A 17,073-nucleotide genomic window follows, 5' to 3' on the forward strand; every position below is an offset into this window, starting at 1 on the left:
TCCCCAGCTAGCACCAGTGTAAGGAGCCATGTTCACTGCCGAGGAGGCCCTCTTAGTGTCAGTGTTCCCTCTCCTTATGTTCCTGTAAGTATCAATGACCGTGGCCACTGTCTGCATGTCTCTTTCAGCATGAGTGTCACAGCCTGTATCTTCTGGCGCGTCACCTTATATTCCTCTGTGTTAGTATCAGTTCTTGTGCTTCGTGTTTCAGTGCCATTGGCAAATGTCCCAGTGTTTTTGTAATTGTATATACCAGTGTCCCATGCTGTTGGAATTTGGCCTGGCTAAAATTTAATATACATAGTGGAATAAATTGTGTAATTTTGGGAATTTCCAGTCGATCTTCTAATGTGAAATTGCCGAATTTATGTCTTAACTCCTTATAAGCAAATGCACCATTCGTGCTAAACATTGCTGCAAACTCATGGTAACAACTGAACCTGAGCGAGTGTTGTTTGCGGTGCCTTTGTTTTTTCACACTTTTTCTTAGATGCCTTTGTTTTTTGCACTTTTTCTTAGAGCGAAGTGCACCAATGCCAAACATTGATGCAAGGGCTTATTTCATGCTGAAATATAAATAAATAAATAATAAAGTAGGGAACACCAAAAGGGTACCCGGTAACTGGCACAAGACTATTATCTGTGTCCATGGGACATGGACAATGAACAGTGGTGGCAGCGCACCGTTTTTTTAACTGTTGTGGTTGGAAAGGCCCAAGCTCTTTTTCTCAGTTCCGAGAAAGAGCACAATCACTACTGTCTCCGTCATGTAAAGTTCAGCTTGCATGTCATGCCCATACCCAGCCATGATATCCCTGTGTGTATTATGAGTACATCATGAGTGCACAGTGCCTGCTAGCAGGACTACATGTTTGTGAGGGGGTGAATAAAATGGCCAGTGAGCTCCATTTTGCGATTGGGCAGAATTTGTACATTGCACAAGATTTAGATGCAGATATAGCCCCCCCAGACAGACACTAAAGTGTGCAAGGGAAACAATCATGGTTTCCTCTAGAGAGTCCTATTTTGCAGGAGATTGCCTATAGGTTATTTCTCACATTGCAATTTGGGTGATGTTAGGAGGATGGAGGTGACTCAGAAGATGTATTTGTTAGACAGAGGGAAGCTTCAAGGCAGGGCCTGGACATTTTGTCTTTCCCTGAGTGGCCGATCCAGGCAGGCTGATGACAACAGGTGCAGGACTTCACACATATTGTGCTCATGTTATGGGTACTCTTGCTTGGAGCCAAAATCATCACTACCTGCTGTGAGAGCCATCATCTAAAATAAAGAATTGTCTGTACTGCAGAAAGAAACCACCCCAAACTGGTTAACAAATTGTAGACAGAGGATGTACAGCCCCTTTATGAAAACTATTTATGAATTGGGGCTCAAATATTCCCACTTTATCACAGTTTCAAGATACTTTACGGACCAAGGAAAGCTGTATTTCGCAGAGTACTCAAAGAGTTGATGTGATCTGGAGCTGGTTTCACAGATAGTCAGTCTCCCAGAAGCAAAGGGGCATCACCTGAAATCTACAAATCGTCCGGGAGAAGTTGTGGCTCTGCCTGAAACCTGAGAGCCTGCCTGTATGTTGAGAGGGTAGCACCTTGTCCTGCAGGAGATGTCCGTCCAAGAAGAAGAAGCCTAGTCTCCGAATTCATGGTGAGGAGCAGCCCAGAATAAGTATCTTAACTAGGAAGATTGTCTGGAGTTAACCCATGAGAAAGTGATGATCGCTTGGGCTTCCTGCCTGACCAAGAAGCTACAGAGATTATTTACTAAGGAGCTGCACATGGTGAAAAGCATCACAACGTATTGTAATGATATAGGATTATAAAAGCATGTAGGTGCAGCACAAAATTGCACAGCACCATGCAAGCACCAATGCAATCACTTGTAAATTATCCTCTAAATTCATAACCAATGATCCACCAGAGCCAGTTTCAGGGACTGCCACAGAGGAAGGCATAGGACATGGACTAACTCTGCCTTCGCCAAACCTAAGGACCTCACTTCAGCACCATGACCAGTGGTAAAGAATTCCCTACTGCAACCTAAAGTAACTATAACTCATGCCCCACCATGAACAGTATTGTCATCAATGATGTAATTTCAAATGTCGTAGTGATTTTAGCTTTGATTTTAAAAAACATGTCATGAGTGATGTAACATGTGGGATAATTAGCTGTGCATGGTGAGGGTGAGAATTATGGTTCATTTACGGATGAGTTATAGTTAATAGAGATTACTATAACTGGTGAATTCCAGTGCCTTTGTATGTTTAAGACAACATGTTTCAACTGACATCTTCACCTAACTATATTGCCATCAGACCCGGACATAGTGACACTCTTCACCATCAGGCTAATCAGTTTCCAGACTAGATAGGGTTAGTAATTGGGGTGGTGGCCTCGCACTTATTTACAAACATTATTTAGACATTAAATGGAAACCTTTTTGCGCTAACGGAGGCAGAGGCTGATTTACCACCCATCAGACCCTAAAATACAATTATGGAAGCCATGTGTGAGCTGTTAGATAATTGCATTCACTTTGCTAATTGACCATTCTAGGTGATTTAAATTTTCACTTAGATGAGGCCCACAATAATGACAATCTAAACCATAGTCTATTAGTCAAAGCTCCAACACACATTGCAGGGCTTACTCTGGATGCACTCTTCTCTAATTTTACAGGACTGTCGATTGAAAGTATCTTTCCGGTCACATGGTCAGATCACATGCTGATCAAATTCACAATCCAGGCTCCTTCCTTTACGTGGATGGGGTTGAGTAGGAGGATAGATACAACATTTTGAGAATGGAACAAATTGGACATACTTGAGCTAGCAGCTATCCTGGAATCCTCTTCCGTTGTAATGATAGGGGAGGTCAATTAGAAGACAGGTTTTCTGTTCGGATTGAGGAAGGATCAAATAGGCTGGCACCCCTCAAACTTGTTAAAAGTCACAGATCTCTTCCCACAGCAGGATGAGACTCCCCTAGGCTTAAGGAGCTTAAAAGACTATGTAGGAGACAAGAAAAATATGGAGGACTAATTATCTAGTGGAGGAGAAAGCAAAATATAAAAAGCTTTTTTCTGAATATAAATCTAAAATAATAGCCTGGCCAATATCTTAGGCCCCGCACTTACAATCTTACTGAATAATATCTTGGACTCTTGTGTTTTTCCTTCGGATTGGGAACGACATTTTGATCCTTCCTTTACTACAAAAACCCACACTAGACCCCAGTGAAGAGAAAATCTATCACCCCATTTCCATACTTACAGTTCCAGCAAACATTCTTGAGAGACACCAACATGTGGCTCTTTCTAACTTACTGGACCAGAATGAGATCCTGGATGGATCACAATTCGATTTCAGGAAGTCACACAGAACAGAATCCACTCTGGTGTTGGTAACTAAGGAAATTTGCGGAGCAATGGACAGCAGGGGAAAGGCAATGGTGATCCTTTTAGACTCATCCACAGCCTTCAACACCGCAAGACATCGAGTTCGGGTCATTGAGATGGGAATTAAGAACAATGCTCTTAACCTCCTGGCTTTCTTTCTCAGCAACAGAACTCAATCTGTCTCTTTTGGAGACTTTACTTCCAACGCCTTTTCTCTGCAGCGTGGGGTCCCAAAAGGATCATCACAAATCCCCACACTGTTTACCATCCATGTTGCCCCATTAGCTGCGTTAAATAGATCTTTCTGATTCAACACAATATCTTATGCTGATGGCACACAACTTCTTGTCTCCATTCACACAAATTTAGATGAGGTAGCTATGAGATTCAGAAACTGTATGTCAAACATTGTCAGTTGCCGGGATAGTCATTGCTTGAAATTGATCTCTGATAAGACGGAGGTGCTCCTCCTTGGTTCAGATATTCCATTTTGGAATCCTTTTTGGTGGCCTACCACACTGGGCCCGTTACCCACCCCTGTCTCCAAAGTAAGAAATCTAGGAGTGATTTTCGATTCCAAACTTACCTTTAAAGAGCAGACTAATCTCCTGATTTTGTCATGCTTCTATCTTGTACAAATATTTTAAAACGTACTACTTTTCATCCCTACTGACTTACAAAGAACAGTGGTTGTCTCTCTTGTGCTCTCACGATTAAACTACTGCAACACCATCTATCTGCGAATGAAACAAGGGATGATAATAAAGATTCAGAGACAGCAAAACAATGCAACTCGTCTCTTGAAAAACCTGAAGAAAAATGAGCTGGTTCCGGAAGGGCTCAAGGAGCTACATTGGCTGTCAATCAAAAGCAGAGTCTCCTTTGAAGCGCTTTAACTGGTACACAAAGCCCTGCACGGAATGGGCCCTGATATCTAAGGGGAAAAATGTCATGGTATACCCATAGTAGATTTCTGCGATCTACCTATGCTAAGACCATTGTAGTCCCTAAGATCTATAAAGCCACTTGGAAAGGCAAAAGCTTTGTGCATGCTACAGCCATTCTTGGAACCAAATGCCACTACATTTATGGTCACAACCAACACTTATGAGCTTTAAAAAGCAGATAAAAAGTGGCATTTTGCCTTGCTGGTCTAATAATTTCTTTATTGACTCTGGTTTTTTGCGATTAATGGAATTGCAGACATCAGCACCAAGATACATCAAGCCATACAAATTTAAATCAAATCCAATCAAATTAATCTTTGTGTACTTTCAGTGCATTTCTAGGGGTTTTGTGAACATAAAGCAGTATTTTATTGCCTTACATAAAGCCAACTGCCTGCATAACCTGGCCTCTGAGCATGCATTCCCATGCCGGGCACACACATCTACAACACTAAAATACCATTATTTTGCAACCTCTAAGAGACATTATTAACAAGAGGTGGTTCACAGTGCAAAGAATAACAGTGATTGGTTACCTCTGTTTCTAGTTGAGAATAGTGGACTGGCACTATGAGTACTTTCTCAGGTTTTGTTTAATAATGTGAATAGAGATCGTCAATTTTGAGTTTAAATTTATTTTTGTGCAATTCACAGTTTATTACGTTATGTGTATGTACGTTCAGCACCGATTAATTCTGAAGAGTTCTATGTCAAATGCTTATGTACACAAAAAGGTAAAATTAGCCCCTCCATGACATGTATGTTGTTTCACATGTAAAAATGTATTTGAAAAGAATTGTGAATAAACACAAGGGCTTAACCAATTAATTTACTGGACCTTGATTTGAAATCATTTTTTGATCAAAATAATACAGCTAGATCAGGGTTTTTATGTAACTTTAGAAAATTGGCATTGCTCCCGCTAAGCCAAAATGTGCCTTTCTTCTAGTCTTCTGTGCCACATGACTGTTAATGGCTCTCCTAGGGTAGACTGTGTATTACTCCGAGACAGTGGACAAAAGGCTTGGGAGTGAGGAAATGCTTTCCCCCCATAAGGATGGCCATATGGGCTGTGCCAAGCAACTTAATTACACTTCAAAAGGTACCTCCTCTGTGACAACCAGATGTAACGAAAACTTAGGCCTGCCCCTTCATTGTCTTGCTAGTCAACCAGGCACCAATACCAGTGGGAGAGGAGCTGCCCCCAGAATCAGTTTTGAGTGATCACAGTGGAGGGTTTGCTGATCATAATAGCCACATCTCTGTGTGGGCACAGATAAGCTCTGCACAGTGAAAAAAGGTTCTGCCATATTGGTTTTAGGTGGAGAGGGGTAATGTAGGATATATTACAGTAAAACATGCATGAAGTGCTGAAAAGGTGAGTAGGGTCAACCCTGGGAACTTTTACCTTATTGGTTAGGGAGTGGCCATTAGTTTCCCCCATCCACATTCTGGCACCGGGCATAAAGGTGGCAACCACAGTACCCCATTCAGAACACATCTGGAACTGTGGAAGACAGAAGAAATACTTCACCTGCTATTTAACCTGTGTAGAGAAACCCAAAGGGTTGGACCTGCTCTCACTTGTATCTAGGACAGAAGAGTGGACTCCAAGGGCTAGTTGGCTAGCCTCCTGTTAAGGTCCAGGAACACAAAAGCTGCAAGAGGCTCAAGACACTGCTGAGCCCATCTGACCAGTTCCAACTGAATTATCCCTGGGCCCTGCTGGTAGCTTCTGAGAGATTGAGTCCTAACAACCATGTAAGGCCCAAAAGGTTCTGGACCCTTGGCTGGTGCTAAAGTGTACTCTCTCTCACTTCAAAATTGCAAGACTGGACTCATAGAAACTTGTTTCTGAACTTGTTTCCCAAAGAAGTAAGGGCCGCAGCAGGACACCACTGAGCTGCAACCTCCAACGTCAAACTGCCAGTCAGACTCAGCTTGCTGGTTTGTCCCACAGAATAGATCTTGATTTGCTGAAAAGTTACTAGGTCCGAATGGAGGGGACTTCACTGAGATCAACACTGAACAGCACTCCGACAACTATGATGCCTTTCTGAGCCCCAACTTTGGACTTTGCTCGCTTGGAGATTTCCCCCCTTCAACGATGGAAGCCTTGAACTTCCTGCTGGGACAGAGACTCCCACCAAGGATCCATCCTTTAGCCAGCCGATGTTGACGAGCCCCTCTCTGGATCCAGTCTGCAGCCATACCTGCCAACAACCTCTTTGGCGAGGACTTTTCTCAAGAAAAACTACTAAATCCGATGGCAGACCTTCCATTGGTCTAACCTTGTCCCTGTATCTGAACTGTGCTCCTTCGCGGTTAGCCTTAACTTTTTACTTTAACATGGTCTAGCGTGACCGGATACCCACGGTTGGCGCTTTGTGCTTTTTGGTGCTAGAAGTATTTAAAACTATGAAAAATCATATCTCCTGTTCCCTACATCAGATTATGGAGTTTAGTTCATTAAAATGTTCTCTCTTTTTATAAATTGGAGTGGGATGTTTATTTTGTAGTGTTTTCAATTTGGTAACTGTTTTTGTACCGATAAATGATTCATACATCTCTCCTAAGTTTAGCCTGTCTGCTTTGTGCTACAACTGTGAAGGGTTTAGCTCAGGTTTTAATTATTGAGACCTACCTGGACCTAGTAAAGAACAGATGAATTATTACTTGAAGAGGACCACCGTCCACTTCAAATAATAATCCACTTTCTCACAGTCTAATTCTGTTAAGCTGTTTTTTTTAATTGGGGTGGAGGGGGTTGTATCTCTTCTCAAAAGTTCAAGGGTATTTGCCATGGGAAAACACGTTTTGAGACCACCCCTTTTTCCCAGCTACCCCTTGAAGGATCAGCCCTGAAATTTCCAGGAAGGAGTTGAGGAGAATAAACTCTTTTTTGGGGGGGAAAGTTTCTGAAGATTTGTCAAACAGCGCCAAAGTTATTAGAGAAAACTCTTCCTATAGAAACTATAACCTAACTATTATTTTGCTGCACTTATATAAATATATCTCAAAGAGACATGACCGCTTGTCGTGTGACTGTCAAAACGTCTAAGCATGACAACTGGGTTGTAAATTTAAAGTGCCCTCCTTCAATGCATTAAAACATGGGGGTTCCATCAGCAGTGGCATTACAAAAATCATTGCTTCACTACACAGGTGGTTTGTTTTCCCTACCATCAGAATCTATGTTTTTTGGCCAGTTCGAGAACTCTCAGTATGAAATAATGTTTGGCTTTTGTATATAATGGTTCGGATTGAAGGCTTTTGGAGATGCTGTCCTTGAGGAGATGAAATAGAAGAAAACCTTACAGAAAAGAACCACAAAATAGAATAATATTGTAATTTATAGCTGAAAATGTTTCATAACATTTTCCCAATGCAGCATAAATAGCGTAATGTCAGTACTGATCTTCTAACATTGACAACAATTATCTAGAGTTATACAGCTGCTCGCCACATAGCAATAACCAGCTGTGGGAGTGCCCTTGTTAGGTCTCGCTGAGCCCCAGCGCTTGCGCTGGCTCGAAGAGACATTTTGTATGTGGGCTCCAAAAAGTGCTACCAGGCCAGCCTAGAGGTACAGTGCATGTGCGCGGGCGCGCGCGCCGCACTTACTTTCACTTTTGCGACCGCACGGCCGCTTTGATCGCGATCACGGCCAACTCGCGATCGCATGCCTATCTGGCTTTCTCGCGTTCGGCCGCCAGGTTTGTTTACATTTGCTGAACCGTGCTCATCCCCTCCCCTACCCCCTCCCTTACCCCCTCCCTTCTCCTACTTCCTCGTTAGTCTCATGCCTCACTATGCTGTAGCAGGCAGTGGGCGCGGCCCCAGCTGCCAGCTTTGTTTACTTTTGCAGAGCCGTGCTCAATCGCGGCACCCGCGCTTTACTTTAACATGGTTAAATGTAAAGCACCGGTGCCGCGATTGCTGCAATAGTAAAGAAATAGAAAAAAACATCTATTTCTTTACATTTGCTACAATCGCGGCACCCGCGCTTTACTTTAACTATGTTAAAAGTAAAGCGCGTGTGCCGCAATTGTAGTAAAAGTAAAGAAATTGATTTTTTTCCTATTTCATTACTTTTGTGCAATCGCGGCACCGGCGCTTTACATTTAACCATGTTTAAGGTAAAGCGCGGGTGCCGCGACATTTCATCCACCATTTTCTTTAACTTTTCTTTTTTCTTCTCCCTCAAACGAAGCCTCCTCACCAGCCACACTGCGCCCCTGCACGCACCCTGCCAATGCTTGTTCCATTTGTGCTTAGTTGCTTCGGGGGTTGGGGCCTGAAGTGTTACTGGTGTCACTTAATGCATGCTGGCAGCCCCCTACTGTGCTCTGCCGCAGGACGGGTGAGGTCGTGAAACCCACCGAACCTTGCGGGTCGCGAATACTGCACCAGTTTCGGAAGACCGGATCAGCCCACTGCACTGCATAACCAAAGCTCCAGGGCTGGCGAGCACTTTAGCCATTTTCTCTCAAATAAACATTTTACAGGTGGGTGGCTACTGCGGTCTAGGGACATAGGATGTTATTGTATTTCTTATTGAAAAATATCGTGCTACTGTCAACCAGATTGTAAAGCTTCCTATTGGTTTAATTCAGGTACAAAATTAACACAATCTGTGCGCTAATGTTTCATTTGTAGGAAATGATCCGCAACAGGGCCAGATCATGTATTCAAGATTTTCAGGAGACCATCACGAGTTGGCTGTAAACACATTAGGTCGGTATCTGTGCAGTGTGTCTCCTACATGAACAACCACATTTCCTTAAAACACTAACATTGTGTGTCAGGATGTGAACTACAAAAATATCGTAGGTGCAATATGAAGTGCCAGATATGGTGAAGCGAAGTAAAGATTTACTATTCTTATCTCCAAACCCATGGACCTTGTAGGTATGTGTTGGTATGGTACCTATAATTGAAGTTACGTGTCACAAGGATACTCTGGTTATGATGTTTTTGTTGCATATATTTAGGAGGTGTTTTCCCCACAGTACACCATACAAAGTTAGGCACTATACCCAAATTCCCTACAAGTTGCGACTATAGCACTAGAAACTGTACTTCATCCTATTCTAGGCACTGTAATTTAAATGACAAACATTAGTTATTTTATAGTGGTTACAACCACAGAAGGGTGGAAGGCTGAGGATGATGTCAAGAACCTAACATTTGGCAGAGGCGAGCACTCAGCTCACTGAGCTATCCTTTGGCCTAGCTGTCTGACATACCACATCTATTATTTTCATACCCATTCCCAGTTACACCGGCATGTTCCTTAAACATTAAAAATCTGTGTACATTCTCATGCACGGGAAAGAATAGTAATATGAAAATCTAGAAACGTAACCATTTAAAAACGTGTAAACAAAACTATAAATGCATTATTTAAAAAGTGCACAGCAGTAGAGCGCTGCTCCGCCGAAGAGTGCCTTTACTATACAAGAGGAAGTCACAACCAATTAAAATTTAGGCGCAGAGCTCGTGGCACATGATCTGGTCTTTCTGCTGGATCAAAATTGGAGCGGAGGCCGACCTTTTCTTTTCCTCCACAGGCCAGATCATCTTCATCAAAAACAGATCACGGCATCTCCATTAGAAGCGGCGCCAACAGCTGCCACTGAATTATACAGCACCCAACACGGCGCAAATCGCAGCTACTGGCTCGATAGAGTGCTCTGTGTAGAGCCAAGAGTAACTACTACCTTAAAACAGTTCCCAGCGCAGCGCCAGGAGCAGCCAGTGCCTTGAATCAGTCTCCAGTATAATGCAAGGACAAACCACTGTGTTGAAATAGCACACAATTTGGCGCCAGTAGCAGCCCCAGGCTCGACACAGTAGCCCCCCCAATATAGCACAGAGAGCAACCACTACTTTACAACCGCATCAAATACATGGGTATGTGCAGCCTTCTTATCAAAAAAAAGCATTGGCATAGCCAATAGGTCTCTCCTTTGGGACCTTATGAGTATTTCGCCATGCAGCACACAATCATGGGCGTACAACATATAATGTTATTTTACTTGCCGCTGGTGGACAGCCACACCCAGCCAAGGATAGGATTCCGTGCTATTTAATGAAATATAATAACGTCTCTTTAAAATTCTTTAATAAAGATGCTTTGACACGAATAGGCACATTATAGCACTCAGAGAAGTACTTATTAAAGTGTTTGTTTTGTACAACTGGAAGTGCTTTCATACGCGATAATGAGGACAAGCATAGGCATAGCCAATAGGTCTCGCCTTTGGGACCTTATAAGTGTTTAGCCATGCAACACTTGATGTTGTTGCACCAAGGAAATTGTGCTACATAACTAAATACTTATAAGGTCCCAAATGCGAGACCTATTGCCTATGGTCTGGTGAATAAGGTGCAGATCTGAATAAGGGGTGCTAGGTTTATCCCATTTGCTACATGCTTAGGCCAGGATAGCAAGAATGAGACCTGTTGGTGAACATGGTACTAAGCATAATACAGAATCGCCATTTGATCATTTTTCTATTGCAGTATTTGTCAGTTTCGTCAATTTGTCTAGGGGTGTGCCCAATTTCCTAATTTGTGCAATTACACAAGAGTTCAGAAAAATTATGCCTTATCATGCAAAATGAAAACCTGGCATTTGGCACTATTTTATCGTGAAATGCATCATGGCATGCATAAAGCATTGGCATAGCCAATAGGTCTCGCTTTTGGGACCTTATGAGTGTTTAGTTATGTAGCACAATATCCTTGGTGCAGCTACATCAACTGTTGCATGGCTAAGCACTTATAAGGTCCCAAAGGCGAGACCTATTGGCTATGCCAATGCTTGTTTTTCTTTTACCATGAACGACCTAGACCCCAGGAAAGATGGAGAAAATGTGCATTAAACAAGGAACAGCGTCGCCACTCGTGTACATTATAACATTAGCACTCAGTAGGCAAGGTCATTAACTCACAAAAAAACCTTCTTTGAAATGCAGTCAAATAAGCATGTCCTTCTTGCTTGTATGTACATGAAGTCTCAAGCAGCATTCTGTAATTGGGATTTACTTGGTATTCTGCTATCCTCAAAACCCAGAAATCATCTTGAAAAGAATGTCTTTCTCGGAAAATAAAACATAACAGTGACGATCATTTATTGTATGGTTTGTCTTTTAATAATGAGACGTCAAAATTGACCCCATGTATTCAATGTAGATTTATTCTTTGATATATGCTGGAGAAATGATATTTATATGTGTGCCACAAATGGAGTTATGTTCCCGTAATGTATTAAGATGAATTACTCTGCGGAACCAAACACGGGCATCCTACACTGCGGAAACTGCATTCCAACATCTTTTTTTTTTCTCCATTTTCTTGTTTTGTTTATTTGATGTGCCTCCGTTATTTTTTCATTTGTAAAAGCCGCCATTTATAGAAAATACAAAATGTTCCTGTTTTGTACATCAAACACATTTCCCAGCAATGTAAGCGGTAATTACTATGTATAAATCCATGAAAAATAAGAAACAATGCTTGAAACAGCCATAAATAGTGGTTGTCAATCCGCATTTGAGGAGCTCTTGTAAGTGAACACAAAATGTTCCACATAATTCCAGAAGTGATATTAAAACTTTTTTTTCGCATTAAAGGTCAACAGTTTTAAAAAAAATAAACATGCTGAATTTATGTAGTAAAAATATCATACTTACTATAGTGCACTTTCGTAACTTCCATAGTTTTTCATATTAGTTGCTGCTGTAACCCCGCAGATAATAAAAGGAACGCCTCCACTGATCAGGTAAAACCTGTTAAAAGAGAATGGGATGTTTATGGTGCACAGTCCAAGGATGTGACTTGTACATGTTTCTCAGTGGCTCTGGCAATGTGGAGGACGCACTTCAATGGTGGGACTCTCACAAACAAATTAGGTGATTGCGGTTTCTATATTTACAGTATCACAGTGAAAGTGCACCTTAAAGCTGCTTCTTGCATGTCACATATAGACAAACAACTACACGCTGATGGCAATAAAAGTTTGCATTTTATACCGAGATCATAGACATGACCCAATTGCACACTTATTGCTCATTTTGAGTGATATTTGTCTTCATTTTAAGATAAATGGGTAGTAGGGATAAAGTGTTGATGAATCGTCTCAACTGAAGCAAATTGCTTAAAATAAATGGAAAATGTGTACATTTTGAACCGGGGAGTCTCTCCCCCACATCTGTCTAACATTCCTGTAATGGGCACTGCTGCTCTGCTGAGTGGTAAGCATGTCTTCTGACAAGTAGTGTAGCAAGTATGCCAAGGGGCCTACTGCAAGCAAGGAAAATGGTCCCATTGACTGCTGTTTGGGTAATAAAATACAGTAATTATCAGCATTCAATGGACTTTGGTACCATTGCAGCTGCTTCACCAATGGTAGATAGGTCCTTGATTCTGCATAACTTACAGGGTAAATCATTGCAGATCCAACAAAATAAGGCTGGGGCGCAGTGCAAGGAACCACACCAGATGAGCTGCAAGTATGACACTAGTTCATTATGAAAAACATGAACAAACGTGATCATTAGTGCAAATGTAAACGAAGCAGTTGTAAGAAATGAGGTTATTGGTTTGGGGGAGGGGTAAGGTGAAAACCCTACCCAAACAGCAACCACAATCCTTGTAAGGGCGAACAATAAAAGTCACTAAAATAACCTGTGCTTAACCATCTGGTAACTTGGCACAAAGCAGTTAGGCTTAACTTAGAGGCAAGCCAATTTTAAAATGTAGAGTAAATTTAATTTTGATAAATAAAAGCATACCAGAACAAAAATCGAATCCATAGAACCAGAGATATTCAATTTTAAACTTTTATTTATACATAGCGCCTAAAAACACAAATCGCCCCTCGCGGCCATCTGGTCATGCTAGCCTGGGGGAAGGGCACAAGTTCAGGCTGACCACGAATGGAGCATGGGCCAGCTATAGGAACCAGGTTAGTCCTGCTGAAAAAAGTACCTTCTCAACATCTGCTCGGAGGACACCAGATAACATCTTATAGTAGTCATATTGGCTCCAGTGTCCCCTAGAACCTCTACCCGCTGACCATTTGATGGTGACTCACTGCCTGTACTTGGAAGTGTTAGAAGGCCTGTGGGCTTTTGACACCATCTCCTTGTCACCTAGGGATACAAGTGTAACCTCTCCTTTACCCCTCCTCCATGTTAACTAGGAAAACTCCTTGCCAAGGCCTACAATAACCAAACCAGTTGTCAACCCACCAGTGGGGAACTGTGCCCTACTGGGGCATTTGGCGTCTACTTTCATTTGCCCATAAGTGTAGCACTCATGACCAATGTTCCCTCTAATTGTTTTCTTCTGTGTGCGGCAGTATAAGGTCTCTGTGTGCTGCAACTAAGGCTATGTGCGCCGGGAACCAGACTGCGTATGTGGGTGCAGCGCCAAATATCACTCCAAACCTTTGCTTAAAAAAGTGAAAAGAGTGCATTTCCACACATGTAGCGCCACATGAAGTGTCTTAAGGCAGGTTTTCAATTTAGATATACACGCAATGACATGAATTGGTTACACAGGAGAGTACACTTTGGGTTTAGAAAAGCACAGGACTCCAATGGTGGTATCATAATACGATTTTACTGAAGATCCTCAGCTCAATATCTGTTCATAGGGTGGGGAATGTTGGGAGCCTATACAAGATCACATATATACACAATTACATAACATATTTACAATTAGACGTACAAGTTACGGAGTAATGTCTGGATATCCCGTCAGAGATAGTTTGTCACCAGTCCAAAAACGAGTCCCCTACAGCAAGTCAGCGTAACAACTTCTGGGTTAAAGTAACTTGTGGTAAAGTCGCAGTCGGGGTAGTGAATGCTTTGCAAAGGCTGGTCATTGTTGAGACTGCAAGGTAAAGAAGGTTTCCCATGATTAAGATTTCTGCTGGAGAGATGTTTGTCTGGTTGCAGTTTTGACTCATCATAAAGTAGTACAGAGGGTTAATATGCCTGTTACAAAAATGTGTACCATACACATAACAGAACTGTATTTTATGTGGATAGCTCGATAGGTTACGGCTTTTGTTGTAGAGAACCTTTTGTTACTTGCAGTTCATAAGTTACAATTATGATATAGGATAGCAACCTACGAAGTGTTAAAGAGCTGCTTGCAAACTGCATGGTATGGGTGAAAGAGTTACGTTTTTTTCTTATCTTTCACTATACTAATGATGGTAAAAAGGGTTGGTTTAGGTAGAAATACATTCTTATTAGTAAAGACAACAGTATGTGGGGTCTTTATTTTCCTAATTGTGTTCAACGAAGGGCCATTAAATGTATTTCCATTGATTTCTTCTGGCTGTGGCAGAGTTAATGTTACTCGGTCGCTAAATGCAGACTTATGTTCATTAATTAGCTATTCTTGGGTTAATTGCTCAGATGAATCTGAGATTTAAGTAGCAGATTGCTCATTTCCTACTGGATCATCAACCAGATTGATGGTCTTAACTTTCCATTGCCTGTACTAGATCTATATGGTTTGCTAGTAAAATTGAGCGCAGCCAGGAGTTCCCCGCTTCCTCTACAGAGTCAATGATGGAGTTGTTTGTATGCGGATAGCGCTTGTTTGGGTGAGGTCTTGGCATTGAATAAGAATAGCTTGGTACGTGAACCTGGGCCTGTATCATGATAACTTTATCCACTGACATTTCACTGTTTCCAGGTGCTGTTACTTTTAAATTCATAGATTGGCTTATGCTGGACCGTTGATCTGGATTAAATAGTGAATCTGACTTTTGAGGAATGAGTGGATTGGCAGTTCTGCAATATTTTCTGTCGTTGAATAAATAACTGCTGCTGAGTCTTTTAAAAACAAAAAGTTACAGCAATGGTTCATTTTCCCAGATGTCTGTATTGGCGACCTCAATGGAATGCTATGGCCTTCACTTGCTTTAGTCGTGTTATCTGGTACAATGTCTGTCTGAGGTTTCCATGCGATCTTTTTTTGATTCAATCATTTCTGCGCAGCCTGTTGTCCGATCTTAACGGATTTCATTTTTCCTGTAGATGCCTTGGTTCCCTTGATTAGTCAAGCCTGTATTGCAATCTTAACAATAACAGGAGGCTTAAATGTTTTTGGTATGTTTGGTGTGTCATGGGGGAGTTAGCACTGAGCTCACTAACCTTGTGGGGCCGTCTCAACGAGGTCGCGCTCAACTCAATATGGCTACACTAGCATCCACACTACCGCAGCCCCTTTTCAGGATTCTTGAGTTCTGAACTTCAATTTCAATTTGGTTCAAGACTGTGCACTGGGCCACAAGCATCTCAGGGCATTTCATGGCAGAACGCTTCAGTAATTCAGCCTCAAGCGATTCAGGGTTGAGCACCGTGCTCCAACCCTGAGCACTCCCCAGCTTCCCACAGGTGTAGACCTCCGTACCTCTGTGTCTTCACCCACTGCAGCCACTCTCCCAAGATAAACCAAGCAACAGCAGGCAAGGGAGGGAGGCTTAGGAGGAGAACTTCATGGCTTCACAGCCCCTGTAAAAACCTCAGTGTATGCCTCTGTTCTCTCCACTTAATGATGCTCTCCGGGGTTGATATGAGTGGGAACTGGGCATAAGAAAGAGGCCCAGAAGATCAGAGGGAGAGCTTAGCCTGCTGAAAGACCTCTGAGGGCTGCTGAGAACCGCCGTGTAGCTCTGCTCTGTTGCTGAACCACACCCACAGTCTCCAAGATTTTAAAAACTATTTTTTTCCACTTTTCCCATTTGCAAGAGTATCATTTGCAACAAAAATGTTTAATAAATTGACCGAAATATTTTTTCAGAAAATGAAATAATTTTCATTGATTCATGGAATCTTACAGAGTGTTTGCGTACTTTTAATGCCTACGATGTTCAAATCTCTGACTTTGCTTGTGCAAAACAAAATTCACAACACTGAAAAGGCATGTGCAAAACAAAATTCACAACACTGACAAGGCAGTACAAGTCACAAACTGATTTGATTGGCAACGTTCACATCATCACCCCTTCCTTGTGATCTGCACTGACCGGTATCAATGATTTGTGAAAACCACTGTGGTCACAAATCATTGATTGCAAACCAACACAAGAAATGACCTTTATCCCTGCTTCTGTATTGCCTTAAGCACAGAAGACAACTGTTTCGCATACAGACACTTCTTTTGTGCTCCTTACCACTGGCCTAGTGTAAGCTGTGGCAGGGTGACCAGTGTCTATTCAAGTTCAATGCACCTACATGGAATCTGTGATACCCAGCCATCCATACAGTGGTGGGTTGAGATGTCCAAACTCTCCCACAGGCATTCAAATGAGCATTTCACAGAACTCTAGATGCACAGTGAAAAAAATATTGCAATATGAAAAATCACGTTGATTTTGTTCTTGTTCCACTTTGAAAACACCAATGCTTACCACAATTCTATGTTTCATTAACAATGGCAAAGTCCTATTAAGCACAAGGGGTTAAACCAAATCGGTGTACACATTAGAAAGAAAGGCAGCTAAATGGTCCGAAGGCCAGAGTTATGCTGACTGTGTTTCTGGTGGATAACAACAATGCAACAATGTAATACTTTAGCACTCAGCTGAACATAAGTTTAGGAGTTACGTCAAACTTTAAAAAAATCTTACCTCTTCTTTGTATGGCAGCCAAGACTTTAAAGTGTTGTGTCACCTCCA

General features: G+C 42.0%; 1 protein-coding gene across 1 annotated transcript in view; it reads right to left on the bottom strand.

Annotated features, from left to right (window-relative positions):
- ADGRA1 (adhesion G protein-coupled receptor A1) overlaps positions 1 to 17,073 on the bottom strand; it is a 781,952-nt gene that overhangs the window by 86,532 nt on the left and 678,347 nt on the right. The window contains exon 6 of the mRNA XM_085606189.1: positions 12,065 to 12,160. Within this exon, the coding sequence (XP_085462315.1) occupies positions 12,065 to 12,160 (96 nt within the window). The remainder of the gene's footprint in view (positions 1 to 12,064; positions 12,161 to 17,073) is intronic.

The sequence above is a fragment of the Triturus cristatus genome, chromosome 1_2, assembly GCF_964204655.1.
Source record: "Triturus cristatus chromosome 1_2, aTriCri1.1, whole genome shotgun sequence".
Classification (NCBI taxonomy): Eukaryota; Metazoa; Chordata; class Amphibia; order Caudata; family Salamandridae; genus Triturus; species Triturus cristatus.